This window comes from Mobula hypostoma, chromosome 9 (genome assembly GCF_963921235.1).
Source record: "Mobula hypostoma chromosome 9, sMobHyp1.1, whole genome shotgun sequence".
Lineage (NCBI taxonomy): Eukaryota > Metazoa > Chordata > Chondrichthyes > Myliobatiformes > Myliobatidae > Mobula > Mobula hypostoma.
Genome location: NC_086105.1, coordinates 126531184 through 126554476, shown reverse-complemented (window position 1 = coordinate 126554476; position 23293 = coordinate 126531184). Strand labels below are relative to the sequence as shown.

General features: G+C 41.1%; 1 protein-coding gene across 1 annotated transcript in view; it reads left to right on the top strand.

Moving 5' to 3' along the window:
• The first annotated feature begins 425 nt into the window (after window positions 1-425).
• The window catches only part of rrn3 (RRN3 homolog, RNA polymerase I transcription factor), a 39445-nt gene continuing 16577 nt past the window's right edge, over window positions 426-23293 (top strand). The window contains exons 1-10 of the mRNA XM_063059091.1: window positions 426-523; window positions 11428-11533; window positions 11621-11677; window positions 12256-12345; window positions 12538-12667; window positions 14549-14608; window positions 16771-16834; window positions 19729-19798; window positions 21535-21633; window positions 22719-22811. Of these exons, the coding sequence (XP_062915161.1) occupies window positions 11441-11533; window positions 11621-11677; window positions 12256-12345; window positions 12538-12667; window positions 14549-14608; window positions 16771-16834; window positions 19729-19798; window positions 21535-21633; window positions 22719-22811 (756 nt within the window). The 5' untranslated portion in view covers window positions 426-523; window positions 11428-11440. The remainder of the gene's footprint in view (window positions 524-11427; window positions 11534-11620; window positions 11678-12255; window positions 12346-12537; window positions 12668-14548; window positions 14609-16770; window positions 16835-19728; window positions 19799-21534; window positions 21634-22718; window positions 22812-23293) is intronic.

Genomic DNA, 23293 nt, shown 5'->3' with positions numbered 1-23293 from the left:
ATCTTTGGGGTATGGAAGGAAAACCATGCAGTCAGAGGAAGAATGTGTGCATTTCTTGTGCTATCATTCAAACCTTTCCATTAGTGGAAACATCTTGACATTTACCCAGTCACGATTTCATATTTATCAATTATATCATCCATTCTTCCAAACGCCAAAGAAAATGGATTTATACTATTTAGCTGCTCATGATAGGATCACCGTTTCAAGTCAGAAATTAGTCTAGTGAATCTCTTTTCAAACGGATATTGTACTGAAGCTCTAGTAAAGTAATCATTGACTTCAAAGTTAGTACAGTACTTTCTCTCTTCGCTGACACGGCACGACCTGCTGAATATTGACAGCTACCTCGGTTTTACACATGACAGACGATGCGCTGAGGGAGGAGTTTCTGGCTGTGCTGTGGGTGATGTTCTTCCGGAAGAAGTGTTAGTGTTTCCGGGCAGGAGCATGGCGCGAAGGCCGGTCGCCTGTGTTGGCAGCAGATAAACCGAGCACACGGTCCCGGATTAGCCCGTCACAGGTACGTGTCGTAACAGTACCCGCTCACCCGATGGTACCGGGCGTCTCTTGGCTCTGGGGACGAAGGGGAAGCCCTGGGAATCCGAGACGGAGTCTGAAGCCGGTGGAGAGAGGGTTGCAGGCCTGGTTCATGGGCAAAGCAGAAATGAGTGCCCGGCAAGCATGCAACCCCCGACCACCGTCCGCCGTCCCGTCCCCCACCCCCGGGCGAGAGCGCGACTGCGCCCCCCCCCGATCACTGTCCGCCGTCCCGTCCCCCACCCCCGGGCGAGAGCGCGACTGCGCCCCCCCCCCGATCACTGTCCGCCGTCCCCCCCCACCCCCGGGCGAGAGCGCGACTGCGCCCCCCCCGATCACTGTCCGCCGTCCCGTCCCCCACCCCCGGGCGAGAGCGCGACTGCGCCCCCTCCCCGCCCGATCACTGTCCGCCGTCCCGTCCCCCAGCCCCGGGCGAGAGCGCGACTGCGCCCCCCCCCCGCCATCTCCGCCGAGAACGCGATTCCTGGCCGCCCTCTCCTGCGGTGAGTGGGCGACCCCCGACCCCCGACCCCCGTCTCAACTCTGGCACGGTTAGCCTTCCATCCGTGATTACAGCCATTCGGGCAACTTGGTCGTATATCTAGAGAAAGGGAAGCAAGGACATAAACGGTCCTGGCGTTTCTTCTCTAAAGATAAGGCTGTAGAGTTGAGGGTTGGTTTTAAGTCGATTTGACTGGATGTTAAATACGGACTCGCTGGGGACATAACCATAGTTACTATACAAGTGCAGCACGTAACTAGGAAAGTGAATATTTTGATGGCTTCTCTTGTGAAAAGATAGGTAGAAGAGTAAATGTATTTGTGCAAATGTCGATCTTCTTGCCAAGGGTAGATCAAAGAGGTTTAATAAACTTTTGACAGATTGTTCCTTGCTATGATCAGGCTCTTAACACCAGTTGCTGGCAAGTAGAATCATACAGTGTTGTCACAGGCTGGTTGTTGCTTTTGATCTATACCAACCAAGATATCTATCTAAGTTAGTCCTATTATCCTGCATTTGGCCCATATTTGCAAACCTTTCCTATCCATACCTACACAAGTACCTTTTAAATGTCATTAATGTATCTGCTTCAACCACTTCCTATGAATCAGAATCAGGTTTAGTATCACCGGCATGTCGTGAAATTTGTTGTCCAGGTGGCAGCAGTACATAGCAATATGTAACAATAGAGAAAAATAAACTGTAAATTACAGTGGTATATATATTTAAGAGCTTACAGTAGTGTATATATATTAAAGAGCTAGATTAAATAGTGCAAAAAAAGTAGTGAGGTGCTTTTCATGTGTGTAATGTGCATTCAGAAATCAAATGGCAGAGGGGAAGAAGAACAAAAACAGCTCAGAAGACTCTTCTTGGCTTCAAGCCGGGTACAGGTATCAATTTTGATGACAGACTCTGCCATCTTCAGGGATGATGCCTGGGCAAGTTTAGTCCGGTGGTATTACTAGACTTGCCCGGACATGATTCTGTTGGTTATAATCAATACCTGTACCCGGCTTGAAGCCAAGAAAGAGGTCGCTTGTCGTATATGCCGGGAAAGAACTAGACCCTTTATCAAAAAACCTCTCATTCCATATACTGGTCATCCTCTGGTCCCTCTGTTCTACAATATTCTCCAATTTGTACCGTTTACTATGAATATCCTACCTTGATTTGTCTTTCCAATTGCAACACATTGTTCTTAGCCTATTTGCCATTCCTCGGCTCACTAATCCAGCTGATCAAGATCCCTCAGTAAACCCTGATGTCCACCTTCACTGTTAAGAGCACTTGATCCTACAAATCACTGATATAGGTGACAAATAGTACTGGAACTAATATCAACCCCTGGGAAATACCAATAGCACTGAAGAACAAAGACTTTGCTTCCTGAATACTTTTGGATGTATTATGGATTTTGGGCTGATGATTATGAAAGCCACCATGAAACTTCCCTATCATGCACCATTCTTTGGAAATAGCCTATATTTTTTATTTCATTTCATAATTCAAGTCACACACACACACACACTCACTCACTCATACACACTTCTATGCATTGCATTTACATGTACAGTGGCATGCAATAGTTTGGGCGCCCCGATCAAAATTTCTGTTACTGTGAATAGCTGAGCGAGTAAAATATGACTTGATTTCCAAAAGGCATAAAGTTAAAGATGACACATTTCTTTAATATTTTAAGCAAGATTACTTTTTTAAAATTGGTGAAACAAATGAAAATCATCAACAAAACATTTTTAGCTTAGCTGAGCTATTGCAAAGTGTCAGCAGCGTTGTGCAACTAAATATATATTGTTTGCTTGTTACATACACCTGTTAGGGTGCATTCTCCAGATACCTTATTAGGTACCGTAGCCTTCAGCCAGGAGCAGATATCATCAGGTGGTTCCCAACCTTCACAGAGTGTTTCAACCCTTAACCACGACACTCTCCAGTTGATGGGCCGCAGTGGTGGCCAAATCACTGCCCATCTGCTCCTGGCTTCCAGCTCCCCTCCTCTCACCTACTCCAAATCCAACAAGAGGCTCATTCTGCCTCTTCCCCCATCCTATGAGCTACTTGTTTTTCGCTTCTTTCATCCAGACCCAAATCTGACAACAACCGCCATGCTGATTTGGCTGGGAAACCTCTGCAGCCAATCTCCACAGGGAACAAACATGCCTGCCATCCCTTGTCTTTATACTCCTGCACTAAGGGTTGGTACTTCAAGACCTTTCTCTCATGGGCCTCTTCCCATCCCTCCTCCCATGGCACAGTCAGCTCAACCAGAATTATTTTCTTGTCTTCGGTTGACCACAGTACAATGTCCGGGCGTAGGGTTGTGTGCACCACATCCGGGAACTACATCCTCCTTCCCACATCGACCCTCATTTCCCAGGACTTGGCCGTTAGCAGCAGATTGGGCTTTGGTTGTTTGGTTACGAAAGGCCTAGCTCCCTCTTTGATGAAGGTGATGGCCTTCCTCAAGTCTGTGCCAGCCGTCCTCTTCTTGCATCTCTCCCGCTCTAGTGTGTCAGCAAGAGCCAGAAGCACCTTATCATGGCGCTACCTATACCGTCCTTGAGTTAGAGCTGTTTTACACCCGGACAGTATATGAGCCAGTGTCCCCTTTTGACCACAGAGCTTACAGTTCGGGTCCTCTCTCATCCCCCATGTGTACAGATGTAATGGTGAAGGAAGGGTGTCATACACGGATCGCAAGAGGAAGGAAATACGGAAGGGCTCCAGTCTCCGTCACTCTGCCCATGAGATCTTGCGCATGGGCAGATCCCATTTTGTCCAGGCACCCTGGGACCCTTGTTCCACTGCCTTTGACATCCGCTTCTCTTCCTCACAGATCTGTGCTTCAGTCTGTACCATGTCTCGCCTGTTCCTTATGCTTGCGTTTCCTCACTGCTGGAAGTCAACTGAGCCAAGGCCTTGCCGCCCGATGCAGGGATTGCCAATGATCTCGCGCAGCTTCAGAGAACACACTGCCTCCACAGCTACATTGGCTGCCCACTTGCGTCCAGATCTGGTTGTAACGCCTGGTTGCTTTACCAAGACGTCATTGGAATCTCTCAAGCTTAATAAGGCTCTGCATTTTGCCACCTTGAATTCCTCCACAACAGATGACGGGGGAAGCTGCAGTTGCCCAGATCGAATATAGAGGCCCACTGAAGAGAAGCTTGGGGGAACTCCCAACCATCTCCGCAGGTGCTTGTTGGTTTTACGCTCAGTGCCCTCTACGGCAGTCATGGGGAACTCATAAAGTGTGAAGAGCCAGAGAAACCTGGGCAGAATGCCATGTTGGTACAGCCAGGTCTTGAATTTACCGGGAAGTCTGGATTTGTCGATCTTCTTCAGCCATTCGTCTGTCTGCTTCACAGCATTGGTGACATTGACCCCATCTGTCAGTGACACATTAAACCACTTCCCCAAGCACTTTATTGGGTTATCTTCAATGGAAGGGATGACCTCACCCTGAACTTGGAGGCTAAACTTGCTATAACTTTGCCCTTTTTGATCACCATACACCTGGACTTCTTGGCCTTGAGGGACATCCTCACCCAAGTGGCTACATTACCCGGGGTTTCCAATACTCGTCTTGCTTGGACATGTGACACAGTTATTATAGTGATGTCGTCCATTAACCCTCGTAGAGCTGGCTGAACAATGCCCGACTCCAGTGTTGGGCCTCGGGTTACATCTGCTGATATTAGGAGGTTCATTCCCGTAATAAATAGGATGGGGGAGATGGTGCACCCTGTTGGAATCCCCTTCTGGAGGTCCTGCCAACTAGTTGTGAAATGGGCTGATGTAAATCTGAGTTTGAATCCTCCTAGGTAGCTGGTGATCATGTCTCGTATAGCCACTGGGATATAGTAGTGGTCAAGTGCTTCTAGGATGAGGTCATGTGGAAAAGACCCGCAGGCGTTCACAAGGTCTAACCAGACAACTGTTAGGTCGCCTTTTTTCTGCTTGCCCTCATGGATCAAATGGCTAATCATTGAGGTGTGTTCCAGACACCCCGAAAAGCCTGGAATACCGCCTTACTGGATGGATGTGTTGATATAGCGGTTTTGCGTCATGTAAGAAGTCAGCCTTCTTATGAGCACAGAAAAGAAATTCTTACATTCCACATCAAGGGGAGAAATTGTCCTAAACTGGGCAATTGTGGAAGAATCCTCTTCCTTTGGAATAAAGCATCCCTGTGCCAGTTTCCAACTTGATGGAATAGTACCTTTGGCCTAGGTCTTTCTCATGACCTTCCACAGCCTCCAAAGAAGTTTTGGGCATTTCTTACACACCTTATAAGGTATGCCGCTTGGGCCTGGGGCAGCTGATGCTTTAGCTTTCCAGATGATGTCCTGGATTTCCTGCCACGTAGGCTCCTTCACGTTCAGCTCAATTGATGGTTTTTCCGGTCTACGCACAGCCCGATTGGTTCCTAGTCCCTGACCCCTCCGTGGGTCGCTGTGTGCCTCCCACAGGAACTCCTCTACCTCTGGCTTCAAGCTGGATAGTGTACCGGACTTTTGTTGGCCGAGAAGAGTCCTGGTGAAGCTGAATGGATCTCTCACAAACTGCGCTCGCCTTTTCTCTTTCTTCTTTTTTTGCTGTCGTAGACCCTCCAGAATTTGCACTGCTTTTCCCGCAGCATACTGGTTAAGTCCTTGATACCTTCTTTTTCGGCCGGTAAGCTGGTTTTAAACCTCTTGTTGAGCGTCTTTAATTCGTCTCTCAAGCGACGAATCTCCCTTTCCCTCCTATTTCGATGCCGCGATAACTTGGGCAGGCTTTTCCGCTCCATTGGGCCGAATCATTCCTTAGCTAGATTGTACGCTATGGCTGTGAGTGATTCGATCTTTCTGTGTCCTGGACCTGCTAGGGCAACTTCCAGGATGCCGTCTAAATCATCATCGAACTGCATCCAGGTGATGTTGTCTGACAATCTAGGCCATTTGATCCTGTCTTTCCTTGACGAATGGATTGCAGTAGCGGAAGAGGAACTCACTTGGTCCGTTATTTGGTGCTGAGGCGACTCGAGTATGGAGAGATCTTCAGCTCTGTGCGGTGCTTTCTGGCTGGGATTCTCCTTCGTCTCACTGGATACTAAGTCTGTGCGCTGCACTTGGGTCACAATTGATCCACATCTAGACCTGCTCTGGTTTATCTTGAGCCCGCTGATGTTTTTACAGACTTTCCCACAATGACACCTTACCGTGAATTCCTCTTTGGTCAGTGTTGTTTGCTTTAGCTTCCTCATAGTCGTGTTTCCTGTCCTGGCCGTTGCTGGTTGACCGTCCCGTTGAGTCTCTCATCCTGCCCCCCTCTCGGGAGACTCTGTGGGTATTGCTCTTTGTGTTGAATCGTAGCTTGAGTGGTGCCCTCTTGCGAGTGCTGCCCACATAGTTGCTAATTTCTTGTTTCTCCAAATTCCTACATGATATAAGTAACCGGAAATTGTATTTGTGTTCAGCTTCAAGTGGTCTATCGTAAACACAAATAATTTCTGAGGAAGCAACACTTTCAAAAAAAAAATTGCTGTCCAGTATAGTTAGAGATCTCCAGTCTGATAAACAATCTCCCATTATCACCAACCCACATCAAAGTTGCTGGTGAACGCAGCACTCCAGGCAGCATCTCTAGGAAGAGGTACAGTCGACGTTTCGGGCCGAGACCCTTCGTCAGGACTAACTGAAAGAAGAGCTAGTAAGAGATTTGAAAGTGGGAGGGGGAGATTCAAAATGATAGGAGAAGAGAGGAGGGGGAGAGATGGAGCCAAGAGCTGGACAGTTGATTGGCAAAAGGGATATGGGAGGATCATGGGACAGGAGGCTTAGGGAGAAAGAAAAGGGGGAGGGGGGAAACCCAGAGGATGGGCAAGGGGTATAGTGAGAGGGACAGAGGGAGAAAAAGGAGAGAGAGAAAAACAATGTGTGTATATAAATAAATAACGGATGGGGTACGAGGGGGAGGTGGGGCATTAGCGGAAGTTTGAAAGTCAATGTTCATGCCATCAGGTTGGAGGCTACCCAGATGGAATTTAAGGTGTTGTTCCTCCAACCTGAATGTAGCTTCATCTTGACAGTCACCCTCTGCTTTCACCTTTGAGCCAGTTCTGTATCCAATTAGCTAGCTCTCCCTCGATCCCATGTGACCTAACTTTCCATAGCAGCCTACCATGTGGAACCTTATCAAAGGCCTTACTGAAGTCCATGTAAACCATGTGTAACACCCTGCCTTCATCAAACTTGGTTACTTTTTCAGAAGAACTCAAATTTGTGACACATGATCTCCCATGCACAAAGCCATTCTGACTATCCCTTATCAACCCCAGTCTTTTCAAGGGCTGGCATATCTTAAACCTCAGAATCTCCTTCAGTAGCTTACCCTCCACAGATGTCAGTGTTACTAGTTCGTGGTTTCCATGTTCTTTGCAGTCCTTAAGTAAAGACACAACATTAGCCCTCCAGTCTTCCAGCACTTCACCCATTGCTAATGCTGATGCATATATCTCAGCCTGGGCTCCCAGAATTTCTTCTGTAGCTTCCCACAGTATACTTGGATGTACCTAGTGACTTGCCTACCTTCATATGTTTTAAACATCCAGTACCTCCTATGCCGTAATGTGGACTATCCCCGAGACATCCCTATAAACTATCGCAAGTTCCAAGGTTGTCATATCCTTCTCCACATAAAAACTAGAGACATAATCATTGAGGACCTCACCCATCTCCTGAGGTTCCACACAAAGAGAGGTCCTACTCTGTCTTTGGTTACTCTTTTTCTCCCTTGATATACTTATAAAATCATGTTTGATGGGTTATTCGCCAAGCCTGCTGGTTAGGTTGCAAATGTTCCATCGCCTTGTCGAGGTGACATCGTCAGTGCGCAATTGAGTGTTATTGCTGGGGGTGCTTGGGTTTATATTGGTCCAACTCATTGTTCTGTTTGGTTGGCTTCTGGGTCCCAGACAATCAGATAGCTGAATGGTTTACGCTGGCCTGTTTCCCTGGTTATCAGTCGTTGTGAGCGATGGTGCCTTGGGTGTCTGCAGCTCATCCCTCAGTCCCGATCCTGCAGGTGCAAAGGTTCGTAAATTGCGTCTAGTTCAATATGCTTGTTACTAGAGTCTTCCATTGAGAACCAAGTTTCTAAGAAGTCTCTTGATTTCTTGTTTTGTGCTTCTGCTAGGGTTTTTGTAGTTACCCAGATGAACTTCTGTCTTTCTTGGTCTTCATGTTCTGAGATGGGTGACAGAGGATTGTGTCTTCTTATGGCTAGCAGATGTTCATGTAGCCTTGTGGGTAGTTTTCTCCCCACCTGCCCTACAGAGTGTTTGGGGCAGTCTCCACATTGGATTTGGTATTTTACGTTTGTTCTCTCCATGTGGGCTGTTGGACCTTTGGGTCTTGAGACAAGAGTTTTGATGGTTGTGCTGAGTTTATGTGCTACTATTATTCTGTCTACTTGGAGTATTCTTGCTGTCATTTGGGAAATATTTATGACGTACGGTTGGGTTAGCTTTCTTGTCTGTTCAGTAGGAGTTAAATGGCTGTTTCTCTGGACGAGACGCCTTCTGATGAAGTATTTTGGATAGCCATTGAACGTGAGTACTTTGAAAAGGTGATTTTCTTCTTTTTTCTTGAGGTCTGCGCTGCTGCAGTTTGTTTCCACTTGGTTGAATAGCATTCGAGTGCAACTTTGTTTGTGGCAGTTGAAGTGATTGCTGTGATAATCGAGGATTTGATCCATATTCGTCCTCTTTTGGTAAACCAATGTTTCCAGTGGCATAGACCTCAAGAAGAAAATCACCTTTTCAAAGTATTCACACACAATGGCTACAAGCAAGCAGCCAACCAGAGCTGTCAATCTTCTCTTTCACTTTGTGACTGGATCCTGAATTATCCCTTATGGACCGTGCCTTTAAAAATAGAGAGAGAGAGTGTACAGCTGTACAGCACAAACAGCTTGGTACCGAGAGAGAGAGAGGGGTGAAGACTGCTCACAGTTTGTTTGGGATTTCTGCAAGGACACTGCCAGCTTCTGAGTTCCTACAGAGAGAGAAGGAAGGAGCTACTTGATGGACAGCTGGTGTTCAGCATGCAGAGATAAATACAAGGTCAGCTGGTTGTTAGACACACATGGTTTTGGACACTGGATGAGCTTTGTTGTATACCCGCAGAAAGGTGGGTTTCTGGAGGATCGATCAGGAGAATTGATCAGTGGCTCTCGCAGTGAGGAAAAGGGGTGACCGGTGGGAAGTTATTAGTGTGTCCAACCCTCGCCTGGGTTGATAACTCCACCACAGAAGACGGTCCCCTTATTGTAGTCACATTCGGTGACTTTTAAAGGATTTTGGAGGACAACGAAGAATCGACGGCATCAACTTAGCTGAAGAACTAAACATATCTCTCTCTCTCTTTCTCTCTCTCTCTCACTCTCTCTCTCACTCTTACTCACTCTCTCTCCCCCCCCCAACACTACCCAACTCAATAATCCAAACTGAACTTTAGCCATCATCGTAAGACGTATCCATTTACCTCCTAAGCTTGAAGAAGCTTGGCTTTTATATACTTCCACACTTATATATGCATGAATTTTGCTAACCTGTTTGATTTATCTGATTTTATATTACTGTATTGCGTAGTTACTGATAAAGTAGCGTTAGTTAACAGCAATACCGGACTCCAAGATGTTTTCCAATTCTGCTACTACTTTAACCCGTTACTGGGTACGTAACAACTTATAAAATCTTTTTGAAGAGTACTTTGTCAACCCTGTCTCATGCCCTCTTTTTGCCCTTCTGAGTGTACTCCTGTATCCCCAAAAGTCCTCCATGATCCAAACTACCTATAATACCTGACCTATGCCCAACTTTTCCTGACAAGAGCATCAATATTCCTCGTTGTCCAGGGTTCCTGACAGCCTTGTCCTTCACTCTACCAGGAAGATGCGGATCATGAGTTTCTGACACCTCCCACTTACTTCCCAATTCCCATTGCTTGGAAGCAACCTATTCCAATAAACTTTTTGCAAGGGTCTTTTTAATACTGGCAAAATTTTGCCCAATTTGGAACTTGTAGACCAGTCCAAAGACGTACTTGTTAGTAGGTTAATTTGTCATTGTAAATTGACCTGTGATTAAGTTAGGGTAAAATCAGAGGTTGTTGGTGGTTGCTGGACAACACGGCTGCAAGGGCCTATTCTGCACTGTATCTCTTAATAAATAAATATTTTGACACTAATAGGACTATGATCTATGGTCCCAAAGTGCTCTTCCGTTGACACCTCAGTAACTTGTCCTGCCTTATTTCCCAAGAGTAAATCAAGCTGTGCCTTCTCCTTAGTAGGGCCTTCTGTATATCGTCTAAGAGAATTTTCCTGAACACACTTAACAAATTCCATACCATCTAAGCCCTTACCACTATGTTTTTCATAGTCTATATAAGGAAAGTTAACATCTTCTACTCTGAAAACTCGATTATTCTTGCAATCTCCCTGCAGATTTGTTCCTTTAATTTCCATTGCCTATTAGTGAGCCTATAGTACAACAAAGTGACCACCCCCTTTTAATTTCACCCATAAAGTCTCACTGGATGATCTTTAAGTAATTTCATCTTAGACTATTACTTTGACAATCTTCTTAATCAGAAATGAAACTGCCCTTCCTTTCTCCCCCACCTCCATCCCACCATAACACCCATACCCTGGAACATCTAGCTGCCAGCTTTGCCCCTTCCTTAGCCTTGTTTCTGTAACGATAATATCCAATGCAGCTATTCATGTCCTCAGTTCGTTTGCTTTACCTGTCAGGCCTCTTGTGTTGAAATAAATGCAACTTAATTCAACGTTCTTTCTTCACTCCCTGTCATGCTGCTGCCTGTCTCATCTGCAGACATTGAATTTTGTCTCATCTGCCTCACTTCTGATTTGCATTCTCCCCCCTCCCACCAGTTAAACCCTCCTGTGGAGGTCCAGCAGATGCTCTCGTTACTAATCAAGCAAGAAAAAGCTAGTCATTTGGAAAGTTTTAATGAAATCAAACCAATCAACATGGTTTTACAAAGATAAATCATTTGACAAATTTGCTAGAAATCTTTTGAGGCTGTAACAACTAGTGTTCATAGAAAAGAACATATAGGTGCAGTTTATTTAGATGTCTGGAAGGCATTTGACAGGTTGCCACATAATAGACTGGTGCTTAAGAGTTCCTGACAAGGAGATATGTTGAATTGAGGAAAGGAGGTTGACAATTGGGCTACGGTTTGCAGGAATTGAATGGCAGATCTTTGAGGAAATAAATGTGTTGTAGATTCAGAAAGAGGAAAGAGGAAGCTGGATACAATTTACAAATAATTGTTTCTAATTTTCTGAAGGTTTTCATTGACAATGTTGGGTGAGAGTGAATTCCTTAATTCCCCACCAAGGAAAACTGTTCGATTTGGTGGAACTGTTTCTGAAACTCTAAAGAAGTATAAGCAGGTAAACAAATTAAAATACTTCTATCTGCATATAGGAAATTTCATTGCCTATTTGGATGTTTGATTTGTATTCTGCTTTTCTCTTAAGGGGGATGCTGCAGATTATAATTTGCTGATGACTCAGCTAGTTGATCCCGAAATAAAGGTAGTGTTTTTAAACTTGTGTTTTTTTATCAGCTAGCATTTTGTTTATTTGTCCTTGAACCCTTGCAATTACTAACCAATCATTATTTGATTCATATATCATTATTATGACAAATCTAATACCACATTTGCATCACGTCAATCAGTCTAGTGTAAATCTGGAGCCATTGTCTGATTTGACTTCTTAATGAGGTACATTGAGACCTTTTGAGCTGATTCAGTGATGCTCCTGTTACATCTTAACACCCTTAAAATCTTTTTGGGAATGATCTTTTCAGGCTCTGCTGTGTGATGCATGGTGCACTGTTAGGACCACTACGTTCAACATTCATTTTATTTGAGAATTGTGCAGCTTGGCTGGGGCATTGTCTTCATGACTGTGATAGCTCTTCAAAGTAACTGATTTGCTGTAATACATTCCCTGGGGCATTCAGAAGATATTTTTAGACACTATATAAATAGATTTTTAAAAAATACTTCAATCAGTGTCTTGGTGTACTGACAGAAGTTAGGTGAACTGATTAGCTGTCATTTCTGTCAAAGTTTGAAATTTCTGATTCTATGCACATCTCTTCTCAGGATGATCAAATAATCAACTGGCTTCAGGAATTCCGTGCCTCTGTAACACAACTGACAAAAGATTTTGAGTATCTCGTTAGCAAAATACTGGTTAGTTTTTTCACATTTTATTTCACAAATAGAATTTTTGCTTTGCTTCACTGTAGACTAGCATTTATTGATGGCTTTGTTCTGTAATTTTGCCATTTTGATATTCTGTCTTGACAAGATTTGTTTAAGATGTGTAAACTTTCATATTTTATTGAACTAAGTGCCTTATCTGATTACTTAAATGTATTTCAGAAGCTGCCATGGTTATGTCGAAGTGTGTTGGTGGTTGAGGAATACTTGGCCTTTTTAAGCAACTTAGTGTCAGCACAGACAGTCTACCTGAGGTCTTGCCTCAATATGATCATCTCCAAGTTTGTACCAGGTAAAAATATATTTGCTTTATTTTTAATATAATAGTCATAGTCATATTTTATTGATCCCTGGGGAAATTGGTTTTCATTACAGTTGCACCATAAATAATAGATAGTAATAGAACCTTAAATAGTTAAATAGTAGTATGTAAATTATGCTAGTAAATTATGAAATAAGTCGAGGACCAGCCTATTGTCTCAGGGTGTCTGACCCTCCAAGGGAGGAGTTGTAAAGTTTGATGGCCACAGGCAGGAATGACTTCCTATGACGCTCTGTGTTGCATCTCGGTGGAATGAGTCTCTGGCTGAATGTACTCCTGTGCCCACCCAGTACATTATGTAGTGGATGGGAGACGTTGACCAAGATGGCATGCAACTTGGACAGCATCCTCTTTTCAGACACCACCGTGAGAGAGTTCAGTTCCATCCCCGCAACATCACTGGCCTTACGGATGAGTTTGTTGATTCTGTTGGTGTCTGCTACCCTCAGCCTGCTGCCCCAGCACAGAACAGCAAACATGATAGCACTGGCCACCACAGACTCGTAGAACATCTTCAACATCGGCATCAATATATTTGACAGGGTAGCCTATATTTTAAAAAGTGTATTTGCTGGGTTATGTGTTTCAGTTGAAGTTGTTTATCACTTTTTCCTGATCATCTTTGAACCTCCAATTTTTGTTCTTGATTAATGAAAACATTTTTGGGAAATGTTTTTACTTTTGTCTGTCTTGTGCCAGTCTAAGAATTTCACCTCTAGCGGCACAATACAAATGTCTCCAGCCATCCCTCTTAATCATGGCCTCAGTTCTGAAAACCAACAAAATAGAACTGTGAGCTGCAGGTAGTGTAGGAGTTAGCATAATGCTATTACGGTGCGAGTGATCTGGGTTCAATTCCCATTGCTGTCTATAAGGAGTTTGTACATTCTCTCTGTGATTGCATGGGTTTCCTCTGGGTGCTCCGGTTTCCTCCCACATTCCAGAGACGTATGGATTAGTAGATTAATTGGTTACATGGGTGCAATTGGACAGTGTGGGCTCAGTGGTCTGGAAGGGCCTTTTACTGTGCTGTACCTCTAAATAAAAAATAAACTTAATTTTTTTCATGTACTTGTTTTTCAGTGCAGAATGATTTTGTTGGGTGTGTGTTGATAGATTTGCTTTTGTAAACAACTATAATCTACAAACTTTTTTACCCTTAAGTTTACTTCCTTATAGATCATTGCCTTTTGCTGAAAGTGCAGATGATTTGGTGGCATTTTCTGTAGCTGGCACTTTGAAAAGTTAGTGCTGATTTTGAACCCAGTAGCACAGAGACAAAATGGGACTGATATTCAACTAAAGTAGAACAGATTTTCTGAAGTGGGAACCAGTGATTATTTAATTTGGCTGACAATGGGCAAGGTCCTGACTTGCGATTTGCAGTTTTGGACACTATGGATTGGAAAGAGGTAGTAAGAGGGATCAACTCAAGTTCTGAATGTTGATGTCTAATGTTTGTGACCCCATGCTTTGCTGGAGTAGTGGAAGGCATGAAATTGTATGTTTTGAATCTACATAAACTATTGTCACTTGGTAGTGTGGGTTTGTTTCATTCACTAAGCAGATACATAGACAATTCAGAAAGTAAATGACAGGTGAGAGCAACATCTGGAAAATGGCTCGATGATATTTGCTTTGTGGGAAAGTTTGAAAAAGGGTGTTATGTGATAAATGGGAGAGACTGACGACTGTACTGGATTTACTGGAGTGTGACTTATTTTGAAAAGTAAACTAGACATCTGGTGAAAAGTAGAAAAACAATTGTATCATTTTGCAGTTGATGGTAAACTCTTCATTTTCATAGCCCAATATTTTAAATATAAATCCTTTTAAATCTGTGCTTTATAGCGAGAATCATTATCCAAGAAAATGGTGTGGATATCTCGGACTCTGAGGACGAAGATGATGGTAAGTTTTCTTAGACATGCTGCTTGAACAGTGAATACAAATCATTGTTTTAGTATCTGTAATGAGTAAACATATTTCCTGAAAATTTAAACTGATACCTAAATCAAAAAGCATAACCCAACTAATGAAGCACGTAGTCTAAATTTTATTAACAATATTCCCAGTGCAGTTCCAGTCTATGGTAACTTATGCTTCAATGTATTATTTTGACAGTTTCATTTGTTATTTTCTGTCCTTATAGATTTTGCATAATTGATTTTGTATTTACTGTTATGTCTCTGATTCAGCAGACTTGTCATTTTGAATCATCTGCGTTTTGGCCTTAATTGGTGATGAAAGTTATCATCTGTAGGGATTCCATGACTGATGCCCCATGCACTTAAAATTCCCCTTTTTCAATTGAACCTTTTTAAAAAAAAAGGTTTCTTTCATTATATTTTGGCCCTTATCCAAAAGCCATGAATCTCCAAGGCTTCAACCCTTGAAGCCATGAATCTCCAACCCTTTGTCCTGACGAAGGGTCTCGGCCTGAAACGTCGACTGCACCTCTTCCTAGAGATGCTGCCTGGCCTGCTGCGTTCACCAGCAACTTTTATGTGTGTTGCTTAAATTTCCAGCATCTGCTGAATTCCTGTTGTTTGGGAATCTCCAAGGCGTTACGCTTTGGGAAAAATCTTTAATGGACAGACTTGAAATTCCTCTGCAGCCCAAGTATAACGTTTTGTAAAGTATTCAACAGTCCATTTGGATTATGTTAGTCAGTAAGAATTTTACATTTCTCTCAGCTGCTTTTCACTTGGAAATTAATTTGCAGGAACTATGGATGTGTGATGCATATTTTGTTTTTTCTACAACCTTTGAAAATAGGAGTATTTTTAGTACAGGATACTTTCCATATGTAATTCATTCATAATGTTTGTGAGTGTATCACGAATCTCAGTAATGGTTCTTTGGTATTCAAGGACAACCATCTTGTATCTGTCATTCATTTCTAAATTAATTAGTTTCATTTATCTTTATTCAAGAGTGGATGCTTTAAATTTGATACTGTAATGCTTTATATTCATGCCTTTAAACTCAGTGTCATTTATGGTTCCTATCACTTCCATTGGATTTTTTTTTTGCTGCATTGTAGGTGACTGTATATTAGAATTGAGAGCAATAAAATTGGCAAAACAACAGAGATAGAGTTCCCCTAGACCTTGACTTTCATCTTAGTAGCCTCCACATCCAGCATTTCTGCCAGCTGCAATAGGATCCCATCAGAAGATACTTTTTCCCCTTCCCACCTCTTTTTGTCCTCTGCAAGGATTACTTTATCCTTGACTTCCTGGTCCACTTCTCCCTTCCTCTCTGTCTATCCTTTGTCTCATCATTTACCTTTCTACATTCCAAAACTGGCAGTGTTTGTGTTTCTGTTTTATATCTTCCAATTCCCCTACTTGGCTCCATCTGCCTTTTCCTCATTTGCTTCCACCTATCCCCCACCTGTCGCCATCTACCAACGTCCTTCACCCCTCCTTTGTCTACCTACTAGCCCCTGTCTCGTGCCTCTCCCTTTCCTCTTTCACCTTGTTATCTTTCTTCCACTCTTAGTCCTGATGCAGAGTCTGAATCCAAAACATTGACAATTCCTTCCCCCTCATGGATCCATTGAAATTCTCCAGCAGTTTGTTATTGCCAATGTAATTGTTACTCCGCAGAAGGAAGATATTAAGAACTTTTACCTCATAAATTGTACTGAATTATCAAAACCAGCAGACAGTGGATCCTATGTTGTTGTTGCTACGTTGCCTTGGGGAGAAAATCTGGATCTGTTTGATAATCTATAGTTCTGCTGAATCTAGATGTTCAGAATGGTGGGTTTGTCATTGTGGACCAGCCATTGAATGTTCTTCAACCAATGCTTATGCTAAATGTTTCCTATGTTTTGAACAAATGTAATGTATTGCATTGATTTTCAGAAGCATTGTGAGGTACCATTAATCATTTTCTTGTTCTGTTCATTTAAATTGGGAGTACCCTACCTGGGGTCCATGGATCCCTTGGTTAATGGTAAAGCTCCATGACGCAAAAAAAGGGTTGGGAAGCCCTGATTTAAAGGATATATCTGCCATGCCTTATTAGCAGTTAGAAATTCTTAACTTATTTTTACTTTATAGATCTTTCCCGAAATTTTGACATCTGTCATCGAGCTTTGCAGATGATAGCAAAATATGTACCCTCGTAAGTATCTTGTATTGCTATTTAGTTAATTTGTACTTTCAGTGAGTAAAGTGGAACAGTGTTTAAATGAGCGTACACAATGAAGGACAATGGAAAAACAGTTCTTTTTGCTGATTAATATATTTGCTTTATTTTCTAAGTTTAATGAAGTGATAGATAGATAGATATACTTTATTAATCCCGAGGGAAATTTGATTTCGTTACAGCCGCACCAACCAAGAATAGAGCGTAAATATAGCAATACAAAAAACCCCAACAATCAAACAACAAAATGCAAAACTATGCCAGATGGAAAATAAGTCCCGGACCAGTCTATTGGCTACATTGAAGATATAGATTCTCTGTATTTCTCTTTGACTGAGAATAGAATTCCTCATTAGCTCAAATTTTGATCTCATAGCTACTTTTAAATTTTTCTCGTAGCATTATCATTAACTATTTTAAAGTATATTTACAGGACAAAATAATTCATCGTTTTAAAACTTAACTATGTTTAGAACTGGCTGGTTTGTGCAAAAATTTTTTTTTGAAGATGAAAATCTCTTGGGAGAAGTTTGATTTTATAGCTCTAATTCTTTGCATTCTTTATCAGAGTTAAAGCCCAGTCCTGCTGAGTGTGCTATCTGAGTGAAGCAGATTAGTTTTCCTTTTAGTACTAATGAGGCAGTGAGAATGTAATTGCTGGTTAGGTATTAGCAACCTAGTGAGTCATTGAGGGTGAGATTGGGTAACAGGTCAGTGAACAAAATTGGATGCAGATAGTTGTAATATAGTTTGTTGTACACTTCTAAATTGAACAACAATTACTTTAGGACTCATTATGCAGATTGGTTTTTACTTAAACGTTTTGTGTGGAATCAGGACAGTATTCCGTTGTTGTGCTAATCGTACTTAATGACAATTTGGATTTTTACTTATTCTGAATATTTTCAACTCAAGATTTCGTATTTGGATTTATCTTGTTGGGGCTAACTCTCCGAACTGCATACTGTACTTCACAACACAGACAAACTGTTGGATCAACTGAATGATTTGACCCGATTTTATAGGTTGATGCTTAAGATAACTTAGTTTATAGTTACTGTAGTTCAGAATCAGAATGGTATCACCGGCATATGTAGTGAAATTTGTTAACTTTGCGGCAGCAGTACAATGAAACACATAATACACAAATGAAAAACTGAATTACATTAAATGTATATTCATTAAATACATATTTACAGTATGCATTAGGTATGCTAATCAAATAATTAGTGAAAGTGAGTGCAGTGACTCAATTTGAGATTTGTTTCTGCAATTTGAATTAATGTTGAAGGGTTTTCCAGTACACCACTAGTAGATGGCAGTGTTGCACTATGTTTTCTCTACCCATTAGTGTGTAAGTTTTGTATTGCTTAGATATGTTAATGTGTTAGCTGTAGTCTGGATATAATAATACACCATGTTTCTTAAAAAATTTGGATTATTCAGATTTCTCCATTGCTTAGACTTCTCAGGGATTGGCCATTATAATATAAAATGCATTTTCATAATTAAAATATTAAAATGCAGCATTATTAAGTTCATTTTTTTTAGTTTATCCTACGGAAGGCTGAAATGACACTAAGAGAATAGAGTATTATTTGGTAAAGCACATAAGTATGTACGATTTCAAATATTTAATGGGAAGATGGTTCTTTTGCAGGTTCATCAATGTTTCACTCCATTCTATAACTATTTTGTTGACTTCCAGTTTAAAATATACGAAATTCCCTTGGGGCAAGAGGATTTTCATGTGTATTTCTCCTCTTTATTCCTCTTTTGCAGTGTTTATTTGTTTCTCATTGTAATTTAATAGTAATTTTTTATGTCTTGCACTGTACTGCTACCACAAAACAACAAATTGTTCTTTTTTCGCTTGTTGGGTGTCCAATGTTTTCTTTGAATGGGTTCCACGGTGTTTCTTTCTTTCCTGGCTCTCTGTGGGAGGATGAACCTTGGGGTTGTATTCTGTATATGTATTTTGTTAACAAATGTACTTTGAGTCTTTGACATAACACAATTATCAGTGGTAACAAAACTGATTCATTCTCTGGTTGAGCAAGTTTGGATGCCATAACTGGAACAGAGTGGCTATAATTAAGCAACACACATCAAAGTTGCTGGTGAACGCAGCAGGCCAGGCATCATCTCTAGGAAGAGGTACAGTCGACGTTTCAGGCCGAGACCCTTCGTCAGGACTAACTGAAGGAAGAGTTAGTAAGAGATTTAATTGTGCACATAACATTCCTAAGAATCTCTTACTAACTCTTACATCTCTTACTAACTCTCCCTTCAGTTAGTCCTGACGAAGGGTCTCGGCCTGAAACGTCGACTGTACCTCTTCCTAGAGATGCTGCCTGGCCTGCTGCGTTCACCAGCAACTTTGATGTGTGTGGCTTGAATTTCCAGCATCTGCAGAATTCCTGTTGTTTGTGGCTATAATTAAAATGTTATGGTGTCTCATAGTGGAAGAACATTGGGAAAGTGATTGTGAAAATTTCTTACTGTTTATTTGTGCATTTTAAGTAAAAATTAACAAGTTGATTTGGAATTGTTCATTGTTTCAATTGACTGCTTTTAGGCCAGCATAGGAGAAAGCCTTTGGTCCCTATTGTTTAATCCTTCCTGTTTGTTCTTGCTTCAAAGAATGATGCTTTCAGGCATAAGAGTTTGAGTAATCCCTGATATAAATTAGTAATGAATAAACGGAACAAATCACTCTTTAGTATCCAATCTTTTTGAGTCTTGTGATGTCTCGTGATGTTTTTCCATATTAAAGGTGCTCAACAGATGCCTGTTGTTATTTGTGTGGGAGCTCTTCAGTTTTACAATTTCCATATTGAACCAAAGCTTCTTGTTTTCTCTTTTGGCAGAACACCACAATTTTTGATGCCGATACTAGCTGAAAAGTTTCCGTATGTTAACAAATCCGCCAGAACCCTGGTGCGTAAGTTTAATTTTATTATTTAATTCAAGAACATAGGACATAGAACTGTACAGCACAGTATAGACCCTTCAGCCTACGATGTTGTGCCAACTCTTTAACTTTAAGCTCAATGTAACCCTGGTCTCCCACATAGTCCTAAATTTTTCTGTCATCCATTTAAGAGTTTCTTAAATGTTCCTAATGTATCTGCCTGTACCATCACAGAGCATTCCACACACCTACCAGTCTCTCTAAAAACCTACCTTGTAACATCCGCCCTATACTTTCCTTAAAACACCTTAAAGTTATGCCTCCTCATATTTGTCATATCCGTGCTGGGAAAAAGTCTCTGGCTGTCCACTTGATCTATGCCTCTTGTCATCTTTTACACCTCTATCAAGTCACTTATCATCCATCTCTCCAAAGGGAAAAGCCCTAAAGTAGGTACATTTGTAAATGTGTGTTACTTAGTGAGCCTATCAAATTAATTATAACTAACTTAATGTGACTAATTGTTGCTAGTCAGTGATTAAAGTTGTTTTAATTACATCTTTCCAACCAAACCATCAATTTTCTGCCCAACTCATCTATGCAGAATAAGAGGCCCATCTGAGCTTGTTCAATTTGCTCATATTTGACCCATATCTCACTCAGACTTTGATATCCAAATGCCTATCTAAATACTTTTGAAGTTTTGTTATTGTACCTGCCTTACCCACTTGTTCTATATATGTATCACTCTTTGTGTGAAAAGTTGCCCTTCAGGTTAAATCTTTCCCCTCTCCCCTTAAACCTATGTATTCTGGTTCTTGATTTCTAACCCTATGAAAAGGATTGTGTGCATTCACATGATTTATGATGCCCCTCATGATTTTATAAGTCTCCATAAGATCACCCCTCAGACTCCAGCACTCCAAGGAATACAGTCCAAGCCTGGACAACTTTCCCTTTAACCTCATCCTTTGAGTCCTGGCAACATCCTTGTGCATTCTCCGCATTCTCTGCGGAAACTTTACGGCTTAGCGGCATCTTTCTTGTACCGGAGTGACCAAAATACTTACTGTGACCTTACCAACATCTTGTACAATTACAGTATAATATCCAACTTCCATCTTCAATGCCTTGACTGGTGAAGGCCAAGAATGCCAAAAGCTTTCTTTGCTACCTTGTCTACCTGTGATACCACTTTGGGAACAATGTGATAAATAAAGCTAGCCATTAAAGATTTTTGACAGATTTCAAATAAATTGGATTGATAAAGGGGTGCCAACAATATGGATCCTGAAATTGGGAAATGTGTTTTCTGTGTTTTGGATAATGTTAACAGTAGCAATAATGCTACAGAAATGGTTACAGTAATTATGACCAATGTGATTAAGTTGTATAATGACTTGATGGTCCTAACTTTGCAGAGAAATTTAACTTTGGTATTAACAACTATTTGTATTTGAATGTTTCAAGCAGGGATAGTTTAATAAATCCAGCAAATCTGTTGTGTTGTATTTTCTTCCATATGTCACAGCATTTTTTTTCTAGGCTATTAGCATTAGTTGGACTGCTTCCTTTTTGTCAGAAGATGAGAATTAACAAAGAATAACCTTCCTTTGTGTTAGCCAGATAGTTATCATCAAGTGTTTTAAACTGAAAAGTTATAGTTTTGTGAGAGGTTAATTCTTTTAATATGATATTAGGAAGCTAATATGGTATGAAGTTTAAAGGGGTATAAATACATGTTTCTTATCTTTTTTCTTAGGAATGTTATGTGCACAATTTACTAAGGATCACAATATATTTTCCAGTGTTGCGCCTGGAGATCTTGGAACTGGTCGTAGAAAAATTATTAAAGCTGGATGTAAGGAGCTGAAAGTAAAATTTTTAACTAGTGCTTGTTGATGTTTCTATGGAACTTCAGGCTTTAAAGTAACACTTTTCAAAATTTTAAATGCTATTTTGGAAAAAATTGTAGTTTAAATAGATGCTTGTCTAAGAACTGTCATTGTCTGTCACTCGGAAAAGGACACTTTTTTATTCCTACTCTACTTCCTCTCTCCCAATTAGTTCTCTATCCATATCAGTACTTGGTACTCAATCCCATGTTCTTTAATTTTGCACATCAGTTTCTTTGTGAAACTGCGAAAACCCCACGTTCTCAGAATTTCTTTAATCAACTCTACGATACACAATAGTTACAGAGAATTTGTTGGGCAGAATTCCCCTTTCAGAAATCCATGGTGACTTGGCCACTCCCATCACTATATTCCAAATGTTCTGCCATTGCATCTTTAGTGTCATTTTCCTCAGTATCAATATCAGTCTTCAACTTGTCTATAAATTCCCTATTTTTATCACCCTTTTTATAAAAAAAATGCTTGCGAGACATTAGCTAACTGTCTCTATTATTAAGAAATGATCCAGAGTCTGAAGAATGCTGGAAAATGACCCAATGTATCCATGATGGTCATGAGAGAATGAGGCATTTGGAAGCAATATTAAACTGTGGCGACAGCTGAAGAAAGATATGTTGGCATTAATTTAGAGGGGACTTGCACCATATCCTGACTAATATTATCTCTCAATCAATATTTAAGAAAAAAGCTGATTAAATTACCAATGACATGGGAGCCAGCTGTGTGAAAATTGACTCCCATGTTTAACAAATTTCAGTGGTGGCCAAACTGAAATAATTATATTTGACTGCAAAGCAGTTTTGGATGTCTGAAAGAAGGAAACCATTAAGCAAAACCAAATATATATTTTTTTTACTTTGCTTTGGAGAAAGGAAAACTACAACCAAAAGAAATTTGTGTTATCGATACACTGGGGAAGCTCTAATGGAAATGGTGTTTATTATTAATGAGGCCCCAACTTTTCTTTAGTTTAAAATCAATTAGGTTTCAGCTTTTGGGATGTGTAATACTGGTCCTTTGACTTTCTTAGGTGAATGCCTCACGCAATGATATTGAAGATGCAGAAGAAACTGCCGCTGATAATGGGCCCTCTTCGTGCATAGAGGAAGGCCTCTTTGATATGGTAAGTATTTTGGCTCTTAAGATTTTCTTTCAACTTGATAATTGAATGCAAGCAAATGAGCTATTGCTCAAGACCTCTCACTATTGCCACAAATTTACATACACCTATAATGCTAAGTCCTTTAATGAACTTCTCCCACTTTTATTAGTCAGGGTGGGTCATAAGTACCTTTCCTTATTTGCATTGATACTGCCGTCCTGTGCATTTTAGGTAAATGCTGGAGGTGGTGCTGATTAGTTTTTAATTATTAATTTGATAGCACAGAATAGTACCTGATAAGCCTTTTAAGTATGAGTTGGTAAATGGTATAGATGAGAATAATGATGGAGTTACCACTGCTCAGGTTCTAAATGAGAAATTCAGACGGCTGCCTTTGGAAATGTAGGTTAAACATGAACATCTGGGAGTCATTATCATTGATACAAAGATTTTTAATAGGATGTGCTGTTGTGGATTTCTCTGATGTTATCAGTGAATTGACT